This window comes from Pseudophryne corroboree, chromosome 1, assembly GCF_028390025.1.
Source record: "Pseudophryne corroboree isolate aPseCor3 chromosome 1, aPseCor3.hap2, whole genome shotgun sequence".
NCBI lineage: Eukaryota > Metazoa > Chordata > Amphibia > Anura > Myobatrachidae > Pseudophryne > Pseudophryne corroboree.
Genome location: NC_086444.1, coordinates 384,077,890 through 384,096,458, shown reverse-complemented (window position 1 = coordinate 384,096,458; position 18,569 = coordinate 384,077,890). Strand labels below are relative to the sequence as shown.

Here is an 18,569-nt window from a genome sequence, read left to right as displayed (position 1 = left end):
TGATAATGACCGTTCTGTACCACAAACCTGAGGTACCCTTGGTGAGAAGGGTAGATTGGGACATGGAGATAAGCATCTTTGATGTCCATAGACACCATATAGTCCCCTTCTTCCAGGTTCGCTATCACTGCTCTGAGTGACTCCATCTTGAATTTGAACCTTTTTATGTAAGTGTTCAATGATTTCAGATTTAAAATCGGTCTCACCGAGCCGTCCGGCTTCGGTACCACAAACAGTGTGGAATAATACCCCTTTCCCTGTTGTAGGAGGGGTACCTTGATTATCACCTGCTGGGAATACAGCTTGTGAATAGCTTCCAATACTGCCTCCCTGTCGGAGGGAGACGTTGGTAGAGCAGACTTCAGGAACCGGCGAGGTGGAGACGTCTCGAATTCCAATTTGTACCCCTGTGATACTACCTGCAGGATCCAGGGGTCCACTTGCGAGTGAGCCCACTGCGCGTTGAAATTTTTGAGACGAGCCCCCACCGTGCCTGAGTCCGCTTGTAAAGCCCCAGCGTCATGCTGAAGACTTGGCAGAAGCGGGGGAGGGCTTCTGATCCTGGGAAGAGGCTGCCTGCTGCAGTCTTTTTCCCCTTCCTCTGCCCCGGGGCAGAAATGAGTGGCCTTTTGCCCGCCTGCCCCTATGGGGACGAAAGGACTGAGTTTGAAAAGACGGTGTATTTTTCTGCTGAGAGGTGACCTGGGGTAAAAAGGTGGATTTCCCAGCCGTCGCCGTGGCCACCAGGTCTGATAGACCGACCCCAAATAACTCCTCCCCTTTATACGGCAAAACTTCCATATGCCGTTTGGAATCCGCATCACCTGACCATTGTCGTGTCCATAAACTTCTTCTAGCAGAAATGGACAACGCACTTACTCTTGATGCCAGGGTGCAAATATCCCTCTGTGCATCTCGCATATATAGTAATGCATCCTTTAAATGCTCTATAGTCAATAATATACTGTCCCTATCCAGGGTATCAATATTTTCAGTCAGGGAATCCGACCAAGCCACTCCAGCGCTGCACATCCAGGCTGAGGCGATTGCTGGTCGTAGTATAACACCAGTATGTGTGTATATACCTTTTAGGATATTTTCCAGCTATCTATCAGCTGGTTCCTTGAGGGCGGCCGTATCAGGAGACGGCAACGCCACTTGTTTTGATAAGCGTGTGAGCGCTTTATCTACCCTAGGGGGTGTTTCCCAACGCGCCCTAACCTCTGGCGGGAAAGGGTATAATGCCAATAATTTATTAGAAATCAGCAGTTTTTTATCGGGGGAAACCCACGCTTTGTCACACACCTCATTTAATTCATCTGATTCAGGAAAAACTATGGGTAGTTTTTTCACACCCCACATAATACCCCTTTTAGTGGTACTTGTAGTATCAGAAATGTTCAAAGCCTCCTTCATTGCCGTGATCATGTAACGTGTGGCCCTACTGGACATTACGTTTGTCTCGTCACCGTCGACACTGGAGTCAGTATCCGTATCTGGGTCGACCATCTGAGGTAACGGGCGTTTTAGAGCCCCTGACGGTGTTTGAGACGCCTGGACAGGCACTAACTGATTTGCCGGCTGTCTCATGTCGTCAACAGTTTTTTGCAAAGTGCTGACACTGTCACGTAATTCCTTCCATACGACCATCCAGTCAGGTGTCGACTCCCTAGGGGGTGACATCACTATTACAGGCAATTGCTCCGCCTCCACATCATTTTCCTCCTCATACATGTCGACACAATCGTACCGACACACAGCACACACACAGGGAATGCTCTGATAGAGGACAGGACCCCACGAGCCCTTTGGGGAGACAGAGGGAGAGTTTGCCAGCACACACCAGAGCGCTATATATATGCAGGGATAACCTTATATAAGTGTTTCTCCCTTCTATAGCTGCTGTATATGTATTTTCTGCCAATTAGTGCCCCCCCTCTCTTGTTTTACCCTGATTCTGTAGCAGGACTGCAGGGGAGAGTCAGGGAGCCGTCCTTCCAGCGGAGCTGTGAGGGAAAATGGCGCTTGTGTGCTGAGGAGATAGGCTCCGCCCCCTTTTCGGCGGCCTTTTCTCCCGCTTTTTTTAGGAAAACTGGCAGGGGTTAAATGCATCCATATAGCCCAGGAGCTATATGTGATGCATTTCTTTAGCCATATAAGGTTTAAAACATGTTTTATTGCGTCTCAGGGCGCTCCCCCCCAGCGCCCTGCACCCTCAGTGACCGGAGTGTGAAGTGTGCTGAGAGCAATGGCGCACAGCTGCAGTGCTGTGCGCTACCTTATTGAAGACAGGAACGTCTTCTGCCGCCGATTTTTCCGGACCTCTTCGCTCTTCTGGCTCTGTAAGGGGGCCGGCGGCGCGGCTCCGGGACCCATCCAGGCTGAACCTGTGATCGTCCCTCTGGAGCTAATGTCCAGTAGCCAAGAAGCCCAATCCACTCTGCAGTCAGGTGAGTTCGCTTCTTCTCCCCTTAGTCCCACGATGCAGTGAGCCTGTTGCCAGCAGGTCTCACTGAAAATAAAAAACCTATTTAAAACTTTTACTCTAAGCAGCTCTGGAGAGCTACCTAGCATGCACCCTTCTCGGCCGGGCACAAAAATCTAACTGAGGCTTGGAGGAGGGTCATAGGGGGAGGAGCCAGTGCACACCAGGTAGTCCTAAAGCTTTTACTTTTGTGCCCAGTCTCCTGCGGAGCCGCTATTCCCCATGGTCCTTACGGAGTTCCCAGCATCCACTAGGACGTCAGAGAAATAGGATTTTAATTACCTACCGGTAAATCCTTTTCTCGTAGTCCGTAGAGGATGCTGGGGTCCATATTAGTACCATGGGGTATAGACGGGTCCACCAGCAGCCATTGGCACTTTAAGAGTTTAATAGTGTGGGCTGGCTCCTCCCTCTATGCCCCTTCTACCAGACTCAATCTAGAAACTGTGCCCGAGGAGACGACTTACTTCGAGAGAAAGAAATACACAGATAGTGGCCAGATTCAAACCAGCTCACACAAACAAGGCAAACCCGGCTAACAAGCCGGAAAACTCAGCAACACCTGAAACAGTACTGAAACAATAAAGAAACGCTGAACTTACCTAGGAACAAGGCAGTACTGAACCAAAGAATCACTGCAAGATAAAGAAGCGTTTGGCGGGCGCCCAGCATCCTCTACGGACTGCGAGAAAAGGATTTACCGGTAGGTAATTAAAATCCTATTATCCCTTACATCCTAGAGGATGCTGGGGTCCATTTAGTACCATAGGGATGTACCAAAGTGCGCAGGCTCCTGCAGAACTGCTTGACCAAACTTGAGGTCCTCAGAGGCCAAAGTATCGAACTTGTAAAACTTAGCAAACGTGTTCGACCCAGACCAAGTAGCCGCTCTGCAAAGCAGAGACACCCCGGGCAGCCGCCCAGGAAGAACCCACCTTATGAGTAGAGTGGGCCTTAACAGATTTTGGACACGGCAATCCTGCCGTAGAATATGCATGCTGGATAGTGAACCTGATCCAGTGAGAAATCGTCTGCTTAGAAGCATGACACACAATTTTCTTGGGATCATACAGGACAAACAGAAAGTCCAATTTTCTGTGACTAGCAGTCCTCTTCACATAGATCTTCAAAGCCCTCACAACATCCAAAGACTTAGAAGCAATTGAGGAGTCAGTAGCCACTGGCACCACAATAGGTTGGTTGATATGAAAAGCTGACACAACCTTGGAAGGAACTGTTGACACGTCTTGAGTTCCGTCCTATCTTCATGGAAGATCAAGTAGGGACTTTTACAGGACAAAGTCCCCAATTCCGACACACGTCGCGCAGAAGCCAAGGCCAACAATGTGACAGCCTTCCACGTGAGAAACTTGACCTCAGCCTCCTGTAAAGGCTCAAACCAATCCGGCTGCAGGAAATGCAACACCACGTCAAGATCCCAGGGTGCCGTTGGCGCCACAAAGGGAGGCTGGATGTGCAGAACCTCTTTCAAAAAGGTCTGAACCTCAGGGAGGGCAGCCAATTGTTTCTGGAAGAAAATGGATAAAGCCGAGATCTGGACCTTTAGGGATTCCAATCTCAGGCCCACATCCACACCTGCTTGCAGGAATAGGAGAAACCATCCAAGCTGAAACTCCACCGCAGGAAACTTCTTGTATTCACACCAAGACACATACTTTTTCCAAATTCGATGGTAATGTTTAGACGTTACTCCCTTCCTAACCTGTATCAGGGTAGGAATAACTGCGCTCGGAATACCCTTCCGAGCTAAGATCTGGCGCTCAACCGCCATGCCGTCAAACGTAGCCGTGGTAAGTCTTGATAAGCGAACGGCCCCTGTTGCAGAAGATCCTCCCGAAGAGGCAGAGGCCTTGGATCTTCCAATAGTAGAGCCAGCAGATTTGCGTACCAAGCCCTCCTTGGTCAGTCCTGAGCAATGAGGGTCGCCTGAACCCTTCTTCTTTTTACAAGCTTTAGGATCCTTGGAATGAGAGGAAGTGGAGGGAATACATACACTGACTTGAACACCCACGGTGTCACCAGTGCGTCCACCGACACTGCCTGTGGGTCTCCTGACCTGGAACACTGACCTCTGGAACACTACCTCTGAAGCTTCCTGTTGAGGCGGGAGGCCATCATGTCTATGTGAGGTACACCCCATCGACTGGTTACCTCCTCGAACACCTCCGGGTGGAGACCCCACTCTCCTGGATGGAGATCGTGCCTGCTGAGGAAGTCCGCTTCCTAGTTGTCCACTCCCGGGATGAAGATTGCTGACATCGCCACGGCGTGCCTTTCTGCCCAGAGGAGGATTCTTGTCACTTCTGACATTGTAGCTCTGCTCTTCGTTCCGCCTTGACAGTTTATGGAGGCCACTGTGGTCACGTTGTCCGACTGCACCTGAACAGCCTGATCCTGCAGAGGGTGTGCTGCTTGAAGAAGAACGTTGTACACGGCTCTTAGCTCCAGGATGTTTATCAGAAGAAGGGATTCCTGACTTGACCACCTTCCTTGGAAGGTTTCCCCATGAGTAACTGCTCCCCAACCTCTGAGACTTGCATCCGTGGTTAGAAAGATCCAGTTCTGAACCCCGAACCTGCGGCCCTCCAGAAGGTGCGGCAGGTGCAGCTATTAGAGGAGTGGAATCCTTGCTTTCGGTGACAGATGTATCCTGTGGTGCATGTGTAGGTGAGATCCCGACCACTGGTCCAGGAGATCCAGCTGAAAGGGCCGAGCATGAAACCTTCCGTACTGCAGAGCCTCGTAGGAGGCAACCATCTTCCCCAGAAGGCGGATGCACTGATGAACCGATACCCGGGCAGACTTCAAGACATCTCGGACCAATGACTGCATCACCAATGCTTTCTCCACCGGGAGAAACACCCTCTGCACCTCAATGTCGAGGATCATCCTTAGGAAAGACAGCCTCCTTGTCGGCTCCAGATGGGACTTTGGAAGGTACAGGATCCAACCGTGCTCCCTGAGCAGATGCGTTGCGAGAGCATTGTACCTTAACAACTTCATTCATCATCAGCAGCAGATCGTCCATATATGGAATTATGTTCACCCCCCGCTTGTGGAGGAGAACCATCATCTCTGCCATCACTTTGGTGAAGACCCTAGTGATCTTCTAACAGTGCAAACCTGAGATAAGCCTGATGCGGCGACCAAATGGGAATGTGGAGGTACGCATCCTTGATGTCCAGGGACACCAGAAACTCCCCCTCCTTCAGACCTGAGATCACCGCCCTCAGAGACTCCATTTTGAATTTGAACTCCCTTAGATAAGGGTTTAACGATTTCAAGTTCAAAATTGGCCTGACCGAACCATCCGCCTTCGGTACCACAAAAAGGTTCGAATAGTAACCCTTGTTTCGCTGATGAGGTGGAACTGGAACAATGACTGCTGACATTTCCAATTTGTGGATAGCTTCCCGTAGGATAGCTGTGTCTGCCGGCAATGCTAGCAAGCCTGATTTGAAGAATCGGTGAGGTGGAAGAGTTTGAAACTCCAGCCTGTACCCTTAGGACACAATATCCTGCACCCAGTGATCCAGGCCGGACGACACCCAGACGTGGCTGAAATGCCAGAGTCTTGCTCCCACCTGACCAACCTCCAGGCTGTACGGTCCACCGTCATGCTGAGGGTTTTGAGGCCCCAGAAGCAGACTTCTGGACCTGGGAACCTGAAGGTGCAGGTTTTTTGGATTTAGCATGACCTCCTCTAAAGAAGGTGTTAGAGGGCTTGTTCTTTCTAGTACTAACGGGCCGAAAGGACTGTGACGTATTGGGAAAAAAGGTTTCTTCGTAGCTGATGCAGCTAAGGGAAGAAAAGCAGACTTACCCGCGGTTGCCGTAGAAATACACGCATCCAGCGCCTCCCCAAAAAGAGCCTGAACTGTGTAGGGTAGGTTCTCCACACTTCTCCTGGATTCCACGTTCGCAGACCACTGGCGCAGCCAGAGACCCCTGCGAGCCGAGACGGACATGGAGGAGATCCCCGCAGTCATAGAACCCAGGTCCTTCATGGATTCCACCATAAATCCTGCAGAATCCTGTATGTTACGTAAAAACAATACAACATCACCTTTATCCATTGTAGCCAAGTCTTCCAATAGTGTGCCTGACCACTTTGCAATAGCTTTAGAAATCCATGCACAGGCAATAGTAGGCCGCAGTATCGCCCCTGAAGCCGTGTAAATGGACCTTGAGCGTAGTGTCAAACTTGCGATCTGCCGGTTCTTTCAACGCGGTAGATCCCGTAAGATCACCTTGACAGCCTGGAAACAGATGCGTCAACTATAGGCGGGATCTCCCACTTTTTCTATCTTCCTCAGGAAAGGGAAAAGCAACCAGAACCCGCTTCGGGATCTGGAATTTTTTCTCCGGGTTTTCCCAGGATTTTTCAAATTTAGTATTTAATTCTTTAGATGCAGGTAAGGTTAGCGAGGCTTTCTTATTATCTGTGAAGTAAGCAACCTGCTCAGGAGTTGTCTCACCAATATTTAACACATCTCTCATGGCCTCAATCATTATTTGCACCCCCTTAGCAAGTGATGCCGCCCCCCTCAACACCTCCCCATCACCGTCTGCCATGTCAGAATCAGTATCCGTGTCATCCTGCATAATTTTGGCAAGAGCACGTTTTTGAGAGTGTACCGCAGGGGGGCCTGAGGGAACAGAACTGGACCATATTGCCATAGAGGACTGTAAAACCTGAGTTGCATTCTCAGTCTGCGCAACCCTCTCAGAAATCTGAGAAATAACCCCCTTAAGAGAGGCTGCGCTCCATACCCTGTTGCCGCCATCTTCACACCGGCTCCCCGCTTGCTAGGGGGGCCGGTGACTCACTCGCCACTGATCTTCTGGCTCTGTAAGGGGGTGGCAGCATGCTGCTGGGGTGAGCGATCCCCTGTGGCGGGGAACATTCGATCCCCCCAGGAGCTCAGTGTCCTGTCAGCGGAGGCTCAGACCCCAGAGGGCGGACACTACTCCCCCACTTAGTCCCATGATGCAGGGAGGCTGATGCCAGCAGCCTCCCTGTAAAATAATAAACCCTAAAATAAACTTTACTAAAGAAGCTCTGTAGAGCTCCCCTAGCTGTGACCGGCTCCTCCGGGCACATTTTCTAAACTGAGTCTGGTAGGAGGGGCATAGAGGGAGGAGCCAGCCCACACTATTAAACTCTTAAAGTGCCAATGGCTCCTGGTGGACCCGTCTATACCCCATGGTACTAATATGGACCCCAGCATCCTTTAGGACGTAAGAGAAATGGTTTTAAAATATTATGCTACAATTGTGTGGGAATTTCTGCTCTTTGATCAAATGTTATATACCATGTGAAATGACTAAAACATGGATACACAACATAGTATCCTAATATACCTTTTATTTACCTATTCTAATAATTAGCACAGAAGTAAATTGGCATTCAATTAACATTCTGAAATGGATCATTACTAATATACCCGTTACTTACATGGTTCAATTTTTTCAGAATCTCGATTTCTGTGTCAACAGATATGGGTTGATCCTGCTGAGAAGGAGAGATGTGACTGTGCATTCTGGTTTACCAATTGATAATGTGAAATAATTGTGAAGATTGGAATCTATGTGAAACTTGAGCATCTGAGCTTATCACACTTTATTAGGTTAATTAAAATGAGAGCACCAGAAAAAAATGTATACTTATGAGAAAATAATAACCTGAAAAAGACTGAATGTAAGCGCTGCACAGGACTTTGTGAATATCTAATGTTGTGACTTGTCCAATAAGCCGCAGCAACAACCTTCCAATGCTACAATTGTTTACAGTCAAACTTTCACAGCCCTGAAAGATACAATAAGATAAGAAAGCCCTTATACTAAGGATACATCAGAGACAGCAGTCTTTTCTGACCCGGGCAGAGAAGTATCCTCAATGCCTATAGAGCTGTACAACAGCGCTGTACACACACATTTTCTAAAAACATTTGGGGTTTAAATAGGATTATAATACCTACCGGTAAATCCTTTTCTCTTAGTCCGTAGAGGATGCTGGGGACTCCAAAAGGACCATGGGGTATAGACGGGATTCGCAGGAGACATGGGCACACTATAAGACTGTGAATGGGTGTGAACTGGCTCCTCCCTCTATGCCCCTCTTCCAGACTCTAGTTAGAGAACTGTGCCCAGGGAGACGGACATTTTCGAGGAAAGAATTTATTGTTTAAATACGGTGAGTGTCATACCAGCTCACACCTCGAACATACCGCAGAACGTGGCATTCAATAGAACACCAGCTGACGGCATGAAAAACATACAGCAATAAGCTGACATAAAATGTAACACAACCTGTGTGTAAACACGACCAACAATCACATACCGCATGCCACGGCATGAATAACAGCAGCAACAGACTTGACTAAAAATAAACACCACATGAGTGTAATCACAATCAATACAGTACGCACTGGGACGGGCGCCCAGCATCCTCTACGGACTAAGAGAAAAGGATTTACCGGTAAGTATTAAAATCTTATTTTCTCATACGTCCTAGAGGATGCTGGGGACTCCAAAAGGACCATGGGGTCTATACCAAAGCTCCAGACTGGGCGGGAGTGCACATATGACTCTGCAGCACCAATTGAGCAAACATGAGGTCCTCATCAGCCAGGGTATCAAACTTGTAAAACTTAGCAAAATTGTTTGAACCCGACCAAGTAACTGCTCGGCAAAGTTGAACCGCCGAGCCTCCTTGGGCATCAGCCCAAAAAGAGCCTACCTTCCTGGTAGAATGGGCCTTCACTGACTTCGGTAACGGCAATCGAGCCGTAGAATGAGCATTCCGAATCGTATCACAGATCCAGCATGCAACCGTCTGCTTAGAAAGCAGGAACCCCAATTTTTGCTGGGAGCATACCGGGTAAACAGCCTCTGTTTCCCCAATCTGAGCCGTTCTGGCGACATCAATATTCAAAGCTCTGACCACCTCAAGAGACTTCGAATCAGCCAAGGCTTCAGTAGCCACAGACACCACAATAGATTGGTTCATGTGAAATGCAGAAACCACTTTTGGCAGAAATTGTTGCAGAGTTCTCAAATCCACTCTATCCACATGGAAGATCAAATAGGGCCTCTTGTGAGACAAAGCCGCTAATTCCAACACCCGCCTTGTGGATGCCAAGGCCAATAGCATGACCACTTCTCAAGTGAGAAATTTTAACTCAACCTTTCGTAAAGGTTCCAACCAGTGTGACATAAGAAACTGCAACAACACATTAAGGTCCCATGGTGTCACTGGAGGCATAAACGGAGGTTGGATGTGCAGTACTCCTTTCACGAAAGTCTGAACTTCTAGAAGGGTGGCCAATTCTTTTTGAAAGAAAATTGATAAGGCCCAAATCTGCACTTTAATGGAGCCTAACTTTAGGCCTGCATCCACACCTGCTTGCAAAAAATGGAGAAAATGACCCAGCTGAAATTCTTCCGTAGGAGCCTTCTTGGATTCCCTCCAAGACACATACTTCCTCCAAATACGGTTGTAAAGCTTCGCCGCTACTCCGTTCCTAGCCTGAAGCAACGTGGGAATGACTTCACCGTAAATACCCTATCGGGCTAGGATATGGCGTTCAACCGCCATGCCAACAAACGCCGGCGCGTTAAGTCTTGATACTTGCCCTGTCCTTGCCGTAACAGGCCCTCTCGTAAAAGAAGAGGCCAGGGATCTTCTATGAGTAAAAGAAAATAGAAACAGTGCGCTGTCAAAAAAGCTGCTGGTGTAGGGGGTGGTAACTCCCCAAAGTGATATAGAAAAAATGAGGAAATGATGGTCACCAGCGCTAAGTTGTGTAAATTAAATATACTGCAATTAAAACAGATAAAGGACGGTAGGTTATGTTGAAAAAATATACAATAAATGTATTAAGAATAATATCTTAAAAACACAGATGCCTATAGCAACAGGAATTGGTCATAAAAACGGCACATCCATATAACTCCTCAATAGAGGTTCGTTCATACCCTGGCTAGGACTCCCTCTGGAATTGTGTCCATAGAATTGGTTGGAGATTTGATGAAATGCAGTGGAGTACAAGGTGTTCCTTTTAAGCAAACAGATGCAAGCGTTTCAGGCAGGTAGGGAACAACTCCAATTTCTCCCCAAATGGTGATATCCAAGGGAAAAGCTTGTCCAATTGGTGCCGTATGGGTTTAGAAAGTGCAAGTGTCCAACAGGAGTTAAAGGATTTCTTGAGGATGTGTCCGGCAGTCTCTAACTCAACGCGTTTCGCTGGTGTTGACACCCAGCTTCCTCAGGAGTGAATGGTAGAGAGCTGACTCTGGGCTCCTTATATACCCTAAATAATTAGTAAAATTCTAGGCACCTGGATTACAATAAATCAACAAACCTAACCGTCCAAATAAAAATATAAAAGTGTAAAAATAATACATAATACATGTTAGTATTGGTCTCACATGTCTAGATACTGTTTTACATTAAAAAACGAGTGTTAGAAAGTATTTAAAACATACTTTTTATTTTCAGTATAATTATCTCATCCAGTCCGGTCATGTGATCACAGACCCCGTCACATGATGTATTTTATGCAGGGTGATTAGTTCCCACAGGTCAGGTGATGAACCTGACCCGAATGGGCTTCATAGTTGTCTGTGCGCATGCGCCGGGCGCGCGCACGCCCGTGCCCCTAGCGATGCTCCGACGGCCCCCACCATGCTGTGCGGCGAGTGACGTCGGAGCACGTGACTAGTCATGTGACCGGAGTCAGGACGCTGCACCATGGCAACGGGCCGTAAGGGCGCAGAGAGCACGGACCATAAACATGGTCCGCGCATGCGCACAAAGCCAGCCTGATCACAATAGCGTTCCAGGCATAAATGCTCGGTAACTCACCCATCTTTAGATATATATCCCTGGTCTTTTTACTGGATAATATTAACACAAAATCACAATATATTAGCAACTACCAATAAATCGAAGGTACATAGATGTTTGTACACTGGTTACTTGTAGAAGTTCATCATTGTAGTTTCAGAAATACATATTGTTTTAAAAAAGTGGCAACTGTCTTCACATCATTGGGAGTCACATACATAGATTTTCTTAATAGACAATTTCTTATTTGTGGCATGACCATGAGAAAATAACAAGCAGAGGAATGGTGGTATAGAAATCACTGTTGGTATTCACAATAATGACATCAGAAAGAAAGAAAGAAAGAGGAACAACAAATGAGAGGAGTGACAGACTTCATTCTATCTATATTACAGAATTCAGTTCTATTGTCTCATTAAGTCCATCGGGGTGTAAGGAATTACACTTCAACATCCAATAAACCTCCCTACTACATAATTTTCTAAAGCGGTCGCCGCCTCTATCTGTAGGTGCAATATATTCTAAACACACGATGGACAGGCTACTGGGATCATTGGAATGTATTTCATTAAAGTGTCGAGAGACACTGTGTGTAATACAAGTCTTCATAATATTGCGGCAGTGTTCCATAAACCTGGTGTGAAGAGATCTAGTGGTCCTTCCTACATAACATAGGTTACACCCACATCTGAGAAGATAAATTACAAATTTTGAATCACAATTCATAAAAGATTGTAATGTAAATTCTTCACTAGTTGATGGTAGGTGGACAGATGTTGTTTTTCTTGGCATATGGGAGCACATGGTGCATCGAGTTTTACCACATCTGTAAAAGCCAGGTGGTCTCTGTATTAACCAGCTTTGATTTGGTGTTGTAGTATTAATTTTCCTCGTTCTTAGGTAGCTCGGTGCTAAGATGGCTTTTAGTGTTTTATTTTTCTTATAAATTACTTGTGCATTACTTGGTAATACTTTTCCAAGTATATTATCCTGTCTAAGAACTTTATAATTATGAGTAATAATAGCTTTGATTTGTCTCGAACGTCTATTGTATTTGCTGATAAAAGCGCATTGTCTATCTTCTGTCTCCTCTAGAAGGTTCTGGCGAGATTTTTTACCATTTCGCTTAATCAACAAATCATTTCTGTCCATACTGGAAACTTCTTTTAGAGCTTGTGCTAAGATGGTTTCGGGATATTCCCTTGCTCTAAAGGATTCAATCATGGTATTAGCTTGTATATAGAAGGTTTCAATTTCTGTACAATTACGTCTCAGCCTCATTAGTTGTCCCTTGGGGATATTACGTTTCCAGGGAGCATAATGGGCGCTTCTATAATGTAAATAGGAATTGGTGTTCACTGATTTAATAAAGTTGGAAGTAGTTATCTTACCGTCCACTATTCTAAGGGTCACATCCAAGAAGTCAACACTTTCCTGACTGAAGGTGGAAGTGAAGGTTAAATTGTGAAAGTTGGAGTTGAGAGTGGATACAAAAGAAGATGCTGAAGAACTGTCCCCGTCCCAAATAATAAAAAGATCATCTATATAACGGCCATAGAAGACCAGGTTCGCGTCCCAGGTGCCGCCCCACACATGGTGGTCCTCAAAATTGCCCATGTATAGGTTGGCATAACTGGGCGCGAACCCGGTCCCCATGGCCGTTCCCATTACCTGTAAATAATAAACATCCAGAAAAAGAAAATAATTGTGGTGAAGAATGAATGAAATGCAATCCAGTATAAATTCACTATGTTCCACACTGAGGTCTCCATCCATGGATAAACGTTCACGTATAGAATCTAATCCTTTAGAATGGGGGATGTGAGTATACAGCGCTTGGACATCTAATGTCAAAAATGCATAACTGGATTTCCATGAAATGTTTTGAATTTTATTAAGAAAATCTGTTGTGTCTGTAAGATGTGACCTCAATGTGGAAACACGTGGCTGAAGGAATGAGTCAATGTAATATGACTAGTCACGTGCTCCGACGTCACTCGCCGCACAGCATGGTGGGGGCCGTCGGAGCATCGCTAGGGGCACGGGCGTGCGCGCGCCCGGCGCATGCGCACAGACATCTATGAAGCCCAGTCGGGTCAGGTTCATCACCTGACCTGTGGGAACTAATCACCCTGCATAAAATACATCATGTGACGGGGTCTGTGATCACATGACCGGACTGGATGAGATAATTATACTGAAAATAAAAAGTATGTTTTAAATACTTTCTAACACTTGTTTTTTAATGTAAAACAGTATCTAGACATGTGAGACCAATACTAACATGTATTATGTATTATTTTTACACTTTTATATTTTTATTTGGACGGTTAGGTTTGTTGATTTATTGTAATCCAGGTGCCTAGAATTTTACTAATTATTTAGGGTATATAAGGAGCCCAGAGTCAGCTCTCTACCATTCACTCCTGAGGAAGCTGGGTGTCAACACCAGCGAAACGCGTTGAGTTAGAGACTGCCGGACACATCCTCAAGAAATCCTTTAACTCCTGTTGGACACTTGCACTTTCTAAACCCATACGGCACCAATTGGACAAGCTTTTCCCTTGGATATCACCATTTGGGGAGAAATTGGAGTTGTTCCCTACCTGCCTGAAATGCTTGCATCTGTTTGCTTAAAAGGGACACCTTGTACTCCACTGCATTTCATCAAATCTCCAACCAATTCTATGGACACAATTCCAGAGGGAGTCCTAGCCAGGGTATGAACGAACCTCTATTGAGGAGTTATATGGATGTGCCGTTTTTATGACCAATTCCTGTTGCTATAGGCATCTGTGTTTTTAAGATATTATTCTTAATACATTTATTGTATATTTTTTCAACATAACCTACCGTCCTTTATCTGTTTTAATTGCAGTATATTTAATTTACACAACTTAGCGCTGGTGACCATCATTTCCTCATCTTCTATGAGTAAGTCTTGAAGAACTGGATACCAAGCCCTCCTTGGCTAGACCGATACAATGAGGATCGCCTGAACCTTTGTTCTTCTCATGTTTATCACCTTTGGAAAGAGTGAAAATGGAGGGAACACATAGACCGACAGAAACACCCATGGTGTCACAAGGGCATCCATTGCTATTGCTTGAGAGTTCCTTGACCTGGAACAATATTCCTGAAGTTTCTTGTTGAGGCGAGACGCCATCAAGTCTAATTGAGGAATTCCCCAAAGACTTGCCACTTCTGTGAAAACTTCTTGATGAAGACCCCACTCTCCCGGATGAAGATCGTGTCTCTAGAGCAGTGATTTTCAACCTTTTTTCACTCGCGGCACACCGACCAATATTTTAAACACCATCCGTTCCCCACAGGAAAAAAACTAAAAAACACACATTGGCCCTCACAGTAATAAAAAACCCACACATACATCGGCCTACACAGAAAAAACAATCACATTGCTCCCCACATAAATCATGTTGCTCACACACAAATCAATCACATTTCTCCCCACATAAATCCTATTGCTCCCCACATGAATTATTCACATTGTTCCCCCCCATAAGTCCATAAATCCTATTGCTGCCCACAGGAGAAATAACATAACAAATATTAGCCCCTACCGGTCAGCTGTCCTCCCTGTCCCTCAGTGGCGGTCGGCCAGGTGTGGATGTGGGTAGGCAAAGAAAGCTGTGGATGCAGGCGGGAACTGGAAGATGTGTATGCAGGCGGGTGGGCTGGCTGGGTGGTGAGACGCGGTGGCCGTGACCTATGATATCACACTGCCGCGTCATCAAGGCACAGGTCACAGCCGGAGCATGAATGATCCTCTAACAAGAACCCGGGCCAACAGTTCACTCTGAAGGTGAGGGAAGCTGCTCTGACTCCGCGGCACACCTTGCAACTGGTCGCGGCACACTAGTGTGCCACGGCACACTGGTTGAAAAAGCCTGCTCTAGAGGAAGTCTATTTCTCCATTGTCTACACCCGGAACGAAGACCTCTAATAGAGCGTTTACATGCCTTTCCGCTCAGTGGAAACTTTTGCGGCTTCTGCCATTTCCGCTTTTCTCCTCGTTCCGCCCTAAAGGCTTACTTACTCCACTGCTGTTAAGTCGTCCGGCAAAATTAAGAAGGGCAGATCGCGAAGAAGTCCCATTGTAAATAGCTCTTAATTCAAGAACGTTTATTGCAGACAAGCTTCCCTGCTTGACCTTTTCCCCTGGAAAGACTGCTCCCCAGCCTCGGAGACGTGTATCCATGGACACCAGGATCTAATCCTGGATCCCGAACCTTCGTCCCTCTAGGAGGTGAGAACTGTGAAGCCACCACAGGAGAGATATCCTAGTCCTGGAAAATAAGACTATTTCCCGGTGCATGTGCAGGTGAGACCCGGACCACATGTCCAACTGGTCCCGCAAAAAACCACTCTGGTATTTGACCTGCTCACCGAATGGCCTCGTAGGCCTCAACCATCTTCTGCATCAATGGAACGTATTGATGGGTTTACACGGTTGTAAATCCGATCCAACTCTGGATCCTCAGATCTCTTTCCACCGGAAAAACAAACTCTTAATAGTTCAGTATCTAACTTATTCCCAACTCCGACCTCTGTGTCATTGGTATCAACAGCGATTCTCTGTGTTGAAGAACTGTCAGAGAGAAACAATGATTTGTACCACTTGTTTCTTGACCTCACCGTAGTCTGGAGAGCGTCCCAGTACAGACTAAAAATGGCTGCTACTATTGAAAGAAACCCATCATACTGCCATCACGCCTGTGAAAGACAATGACAATCCCGAATAGCAAACCCAGATAAGCTTAATACGGATGATACCGCATTTAAATCCTCTTTCATTTTGGGATTGTTCTGACCAAGGTGTCCGGGCTCATAAGCACGAAAAAGCTTGAATAACAGCTTTTTTTGTGTGTGACAGGGACAGCAGGACAATGTCCTGATACTGACCCAACCCTTGTATGGCGTCGCACACTACCTCCCCGGCCAGAGGAGAATTGATAAGATCTGTTTTAAAAATCAGCAAGGGGAATCATCTGGAAACCCCAGTATGTCCCCCTTTGGACTCTATTCTTAACTCACTGGTCCTAGTCCATTCCAGGACTAACCAAAGAGTATTAGACAAGTTCCCACCGGTGTGGGCTCCAGCAAGAGAGACCCAGCGACATACGGTGGATGTGGTAGAAAACAGAGGACGATATCTGCTTCTGCGACCTTAAAAAGGCTGCAGACCTCTTACCTTTACACCTTCTTTTTCCTGCAAAGAAGGGGAAACAAACGGTATCCAACCGGTCAAAATGACTGCATCCTACAAAAAAATGCGTCACCAACCGCTGCGAGGGAACATAGCTCAAGAAGGTAAACTTACCAGTGGTATCTGCCGAGATCAACTTAACAAAGCCATCCCCAAACCAGGTTTCACCTTCATAGGGAAGATACTCCAGTATTTCTTGGAGTCAGCATCAGCATTCCCTTGCCAAATCCACAACGCCCTCCTAGTCGGTCATGGAATTGGCCCGCGAACCCAAGAGTTCCATACCTCTTGTAGTCGCACGGCAGCATGCTGCAATGTTCTAGATAAGACCCAACTCAAGGAATATCTCATCTCTCCCCATGGTAATTATATCGGATGACAAGGTAACCGACCATTTCTGAATACAAGCACTCCCCCATGCGTATGTAATGCCAATATCATCAAAGCATATAATTAAAATATCACTTAGCTTCCTGTATACGATCCTTTGTGACAGGGCCCCGTGCAGACCAGGGGTTGACTTTCACTTTATTCTATCCACGGCGGGAAAAGAATAAACACTCGGACTCCTCGTGAGGATTTGAGACCATCTCGTCAGGCTGACCTATAGCTTTATCAACAGAGCGACCAGCATTCATTAGAAAACGTAATATGAATACACATATTTAAATACACATATGCACACATATATTTGAACATGTACTGAATGCCAATGTTATGGATCTAACCAGGAAACATTATGGTCGACATAAGACATAGTATTCGTCGACAACAGGGAGTAGTAACCGGGCAAAATAATATTCTTGCAACCCCGAGGGGTCTGAGGGAAATATCAATGCCACCGTACCATACATATATAGATATATACAGGTATAGGTTATCACAAGATCATGTTAATTTACACCCAGTTATAGTAGTTGGTGCCGACAGGGTCGCCCACATACGACTGTGTCTCCCATACTGTGTTTACTTTAGAAAAGCATACAATTACTGACATTCCATATCCTGAATCCAGTAACATCAGGAGTCGGCAATGCCGACAGAGGGATTCCCATAGCTATTTGCGGCAGAGCACTCATGCATGTCGACACACGTGTACTAAAACACCCACCGACATCGCTTATATTGGGTAGCTCCCATTATCTGACAGGGAAAACAAAGACCTTACAACAACTCAATAATCACACGCATATTATATATATATATATATATATATATATATATATATATATATATATATATATACATACAGGTTGAGTCTCCCTTGTCCAAAATGCTTGGGACCAGAGGTATTTTGGATATGGGATTTTTCCGTATTAAGGAATAATTGCATACCATAATGAGATATCATGGTGATGGGACCTAAATCTAAGCACAGAATGCGTTTATGTTACATATACACCTTATACAGACAGCCTGAAGGTAATTTTAGCCAATATTTTTTATAACTTTGTGCATTAAACAAAGTGTGTGTACATTCACACAATTCATTTATGTTTCATATACACCCTATACACATAGCCTGAAGGTCATTTAATACAATATTTTTAATAACTTTGTGTATTAAACAAAGTTTGTGTACATTGAGCTATCAGAAAACAAAGGTTTCACTATCTCACTCTCACTCAAAAAAGTCCGTATTTCGGAATATTTGGATATGGGATACTCAACCTGTATATATAGTGCTGCTGAACCTGTAGTGCACTAAACCACTGTGCCCCCCCTCGTTTTACGATGTTTGTAGTTTAACAGTGTTTTTGGCGGGGCCAGCGTCTCAGTGAGGAGAAAATGGCGCTGAGTAGAGTTGTGAGGGCTAAGCCACGCCCCCTTCCCGACGCGCTTCAGTCCCACTATTTTTTTTAATCCTTTTATACTGGCGGGGGTCAGTATACAGTGCCTATGCACTGTATACCTCTTTGCCAGGCCTTTATATGGGGTATTATTGCTGCCCTGGGCACCCCCCTGCGCCCTGCACCCTTGTAGTG

The 18,569-nt window shown here is 46.0% G+C and overlaps 1 protein-coding gene across 4 annotated transcripts in view; it reads right to left on the bottom strand.

Moving 5' to 3' along the window:
* CHEK2 (checkpoint kinase 2) overlaps nt 1–18,569 on the bottom strand; it is a 120,240-nt gene that overhangs the window by 51,262 nt on the left and 50,409 nt on the right. For 3 of the 4 annotated variants that reach the window (XM_063913169.1, XM_063913167.1, XM_063913168.1), the window contains exon 7: nt 7,965–8,021. In XM_063913169.1, the coding sequence (XP_063769239.1) occupies nt 7,965–8,021 (57 nt within the window). The remainder of the gene's footprint in view (nt 1–7,964; nt 8,022–18,569) is intronic. The other variant, XM_063913170.1, reaches the window with a different exon arrangement.